Source organism: Montipora capricornis, chromosome 11 (assembly GCF_036669925.1).
Source record: "Montipora capricornis isolate CH-2021 chromosome 11, ASM3666992v2, whole genome shotgun sequence".
NCBI classification, from domain to species: domain Eukaryota; kingdom Metazoa; phylum Cnidaria; class Anthozoa; order Scleractinia; family Acroporidae; genus Montipora; species Montipora capricornis.
Window position 1 is genome coordinate 29,023,043 of NC_090893.1, and position 4,907 is coordinate 29,027,949.

Here is a 4,907-nt window from a genome sequence, read left to right on the forward strand (position 1 = left end):
AACTGAGCTGCGTTTTGGCCTCCAGAAGATTCAAGTTGTCTTTGCGTAATATGTAGGTCTAACAGTACACGATATTATTTTGGTTTTGTATATTGTAGTGCCATGGTAGAAGTCTTAGATTAATAGCCCCATGAGAAGACATGTGGTTACTAGCAAAGTACTGAACCCAGAAAGATTGAAGAAAGTAAAAGGAAATAGAGAAACATTGGCTTCTAGGCTGACATGCTGATAATTTTCAATTTCCCTCACAACTTCTTTTGATCACAAGTTTAAGCGTGCACTCTGAGCATCTTACAACTTTGTAAACAAAACTTCAGTGACGGTAATCCCTGTCCGGCGGGGTTAGTATCTAAAAAACACACCACTTTGTAACAGAAGCATAGGACCGAAAATTCCATTTTTTAACGCTATCAAATGCGAATCAAGCCAGGTACAGATTTTGTTAGCTTGCTTTATGCAAAACAAATACTGATGCGAAAGTAAATAAATATTGATACACAGTTTTTAGGAAGAGCAGAAGGAAGTTTTCAGGACAGTCGATCGAGAATAAAATACTTTGCCATCAGTGACAAAATTTACGACATGTAAACACATTAATTTTGAACCACGAATATAAAAAGTTACCATCAGCGAAAAACATTTTGGAAGATTTTTGTTAAGTTGAATTTTATTATTGTACATTTGGCTGCACCGAGCAAATAGCAAAATCGGAAGTGACATCGAATTCAGCGGGCGCCGTGATCAAGTTAGCGCGGCGTGTTTACTCGCGAAACAGTGAAGCATCCGTGTCAGTTGATGGCAAGATACCGGATTTTTGTTTTTGTTAGTTTGTTTTTTTTTTTCTTTCAAGTGTGATAAAGTTTGACAAGAAATGTGCGAATTCAACACAAAGATCACAATCGCCCAACTCTTGATCGAGTTTGACCATTGTTTCTGCAAAATCAAATATGTACTCTCCTAGACGAGGTTGTTTATCACCAAGTAATTCCATCGTTTTGGAAATAGCAGCTACTTTATTATTCGTCAGCGTCACAATTTTTTGCCGATTTTGGGGCTCATTTTGTTGAAACTCAATCACGCTTCCAACAGACCTGTTTATTTTTGTGACGTATGCGCTGCTTACAGTGCACTACCACAAAAATAATGCAACACATGTATGCAAATTGGTTAAGCTCGAAAATTACACAACAAGAATTTACAAAAGGTGGAAATTTCACGGAAATCTTTTCCAGCGAAGGATTTATTGAAACAAACAACACATTTGCTGCACAAAACCCTTCCTATGGAGCAACTACACAATACAGGGCCACACAGGCGCAGCACATGCAAATTAGTTAAAAGCTTTTGTAGAGCTACTAGATGCGACTTCAGTAAACACAGTGATGCATTCAAGGCGTTCGATTCCTTCAATTAATGTTTGTTAAATCCATAAAAGAATCGCCATTTGACTTCAGTATTGTATATAATACCAAGTTATTAAATATTAGAAACAAAGCTAACTTGATATCCAACGGCGAAAAATGAAATTGTTGTCGAAGACCATTACTCGTCGCTTTAAAGATTCCAGAGATTTATTTTTCACCCCTGAAGTTGTTTACCCAATTGACGTTCCATTCTTGAGCTTCATAAGGGTATTGTTTGTTTAAAGATGCACTAAAACGCCATTCGCGTTACAATGACTTTCGACGCCATTGCCGGTTAAGTTAATCATTCTACTGTGTCTACCAGAGAAATCTACGCATTTCCCACTACCCTCTCGATCCTAAGGAAATACGCACAGACGGCTCTATGCACAAAGACACCACTTAATAGGGGAGTGACAGGCAAGACTTTTACCGATACGGAAGAAAAAACGAAACGAAAGATTCCGACTGGGTTTGCCATACTGGCAACCCAGTAATATGCGCACTTATGATTGCGCTTGACTCCCAAGTGAAAACTAGGCTTTAACCTTGTACAGCGTTGGATAAGAGAAGATCGCGATCAGTCAAAATTGATTAAAGAGTATTTAAGAAATTTAAGTAGACTTCTGCACGACTGATAAGCCATGTTAAAATGAAAGCACTTTCTACGTCAACTCCAATTTTTCTTTTTAGCTCTAACCTCGACAGAAAAGTGCTTGTCCGTAATCGGAGAAAGGTGTAACCAGGGCTTTTGCCTCACTTGGAGGGAGAAGCGCCCTCGGAACGAGATTGATTACTGCCTACAATTGCTACCTTTAAAATACTGAGAACAAATTGTAAGCAAACACTTAATTCACAGGAATGATAATAAAACAAAATACTTCCAAATTTATCCATTTGAAACAAACAATTTTTTCTCCAGCGGACTTTTTCCCGTTTTTCTCTTGCTTTCCGACAGGGTAGTTGCAGATTCAAGTACGTAGCTCTTTTCATTGGGAAGGTATAACGGAATCTTGGCTTTCTTTACATTTTGTTGCATTAACATATGAGTTTGCACATATGGCATCAATCATGCTATTTGAAGATTGACTTCAAATGCTAAAAGAACTTGTTAAACTGGAGTTAAACCTCCAATTTTAATCCTTTTACCTTTGATAACGAGCCAGTTATTAGCCAGTTAAAGGTGCTACTGATCCCATAATATTCTTTGTAAAAAATCAAATTTTCAAAGCATCATTGCTCAGAGCTTGTTAGAGCTTAGGCAATGCACTTTCAATATTCATTACTTTTTATCGGCTGGCTGATTGGAAAACGTTAGCCCTATGCTAATAAGGCAAAAATATATCACATCTTAATGGAAAACAAAAATGCAGCTCTTGCTGTAGTCGCCTACTATGAGACTGCCACCACTGTTTATAGCAACGTAGGAAGGAAAGCGATTTGTGAAATACTGTCCATCAATTTTACTCAAAAACTTGCCGCTCCGGGTGAAGAGTTGCAGCCTATGGTTACTTGCATCACACACAATCAGTCGGTTGTACTTGTCAATAACGAGTCCATGAGGACCATCAAACTGGCCATCATTGGACCCCTTACAGCCAATGTCATGTAAATACACACCTGTTTTGTCAAATACCTTGACACAATTAGCAAGGAGATAAGAAACAAAGAATTTGTCCTGGTGATAAATAGCGTAGAATGGGGATTTATCACAGCCTGGGGCACTGAACGACTGGAGCAAGTCATTCCCGTCTGGGGAGAGGACCTTGATTTTCTTGTCCCCTTCGTCTGTTATGATTATGTGACCATCACTCGCAATGAAAAGGTTACACGGATCATCAAGATGTTTATCATTGATGTGTTTGATGAAGTGACCCTCCTCACTGAATACACGAAGCTTATTGTCGCTTCCCGCAACTGAAGTCAGCAGGTCACCAGAGTCTGTAAATGCCACAGAACAAGGTGCACCATCAATTTTTATCTCACTTTGAAACTTTCCTTCTGAGCTAAACAGTTGAATTCTTTGAATCCCGCGTTCTGCAACAGCAATCGTTCCCGTTTTCTGACTCACATCAATATCGAAAATGGTATCGACTTCTCCTCGTCCCTTCCCTTCTGAACCAAACTGAAATGCAAATTGATATTGATGCTGATGAACCTGCACAATCCAAGGACTACCAGTCAGCGGCTGTCCATTCACAAAGATCTCTACTCTGTGTTGTCCGGCACACTGTGGTGTGTATGTCACTGTGTAGTTCCCGTCTTTGGTGGTGTCTCTAATGTCTGTTTTTAGTTGATCGCCTTCTGGAGTCAATATGTCGACTTTGATTTTATCATCATGTTCATAACATTGAAATCCTTCTGAATCCTTTGTAACAATGACGAAATATGTCTCCTTCGTTTCTTTTACTTCCTTGCTGTCTTGACCTTCAGCTAAGCACTTTGAGGGATCAGTCTTGGTGACAACAACTCGATCCATAAGATCTAATTTCTTTTCCACCAAGTAATGTAAATGTGGCGACATGTAAAGATCGGGTTTTCTAACATTTAACAGTTCATTACAACGTTCGAGGATGGCGTGATTTGTTTGTAGAATTTCGACGCTGAAGTTTCTTTCTAAGATACTCTGACAGCGTTCGAAGCAGCTTTTCAGCTGGGTGACAACCAGCTCGAAGTTTTCCAGTCGCGTTGCGTGATGTTTTTGTTCCGCTTCATACATTTCACGAAACTTGTTTTTCATTTTCCTCTCGTGTTCTCGCAAATCACGAATCAATTTTTCCACAGTGTCTGTCATTTTCTTTTCTTCGTTTAAAATTTCAATTTTATTTTTGTTTTTTAGGTCAGATTGTTTCTGAATTTCACTCTCACATCTGACAATTTCCGCTTTCACTTTGGCCACAGCATCGGCCATTTGCATTTTTTGTTCTTGTGCGGCTTTCTGAGTGTCTGTCATGGTGTGTCGATTATGACTCACAACAGTGCACTTGTGGCAAATCAGAACTTTACAGTCCTCGCAATAAAATTCTAGGGGTTGATCTTCATGATATTGCTGTGAACACATCACGGGTCTGTGGATCAACTCTTGCAAATCTTGCGCTTGAAGTTTGTCGATCAAAACATTGCGATGACCCCTTGAGGCCTTCAAGCGTTGGTGAGCTTCAAAACAAGATGCGCACAGAAAATTCTGACACACGAAACAGTAACATGTTGCCGTGTTGTTCTCGTCACAACTGTTGCATCTTTGAGACTGTACGCTGTCATCTTCTAAAGCGAGAACATCCACCAATCGATTGAGATGAAACGATGACGGCAAATTCTCGAAGGTGTCTGTTTCGGGAATTTGGAATGAAGTCTGGCAAACCGGACATTTGATTGTCGCTTTTAGCTGTCTCCTTGCAAAGTTTGCATGTTTGTCGAGACACTTAAGGCAAAATGAGTGAAGACATGGTAATGTCTTGGGATTTGTGACAGTCTCTATGCACAATGGGCATTCTGCTTCCTTTT

General features: G+C 39.5%; 1 protein-coding gene across 1 annotated transcript in view; it reads right to left on the reverse strand.

Moving 5' to 3' along the window:
• Window positions 1-1,211: 1,211 nt before the first annotated feature.
• The window catches only part of LOC138023633 (E3 ubiquitin-protein ligase TRIM71-like), a 3,734-nt gene continuing 38 nt past the window's right edge, over window positions 1,212-4,907 (reverse strand). The window contains exon 1 of the mRNA XM_068870676.1: window positions 1,212-4,907. This exon is cut by the window's right edge and continues 38 nt beyond it. Within this exon, the coding sequence (XP_068726777.1) occupies window positions 2,755-4,907 (2,153 nt within the window). The 3' untranslated portion in view covers window positions 1,212-2,754.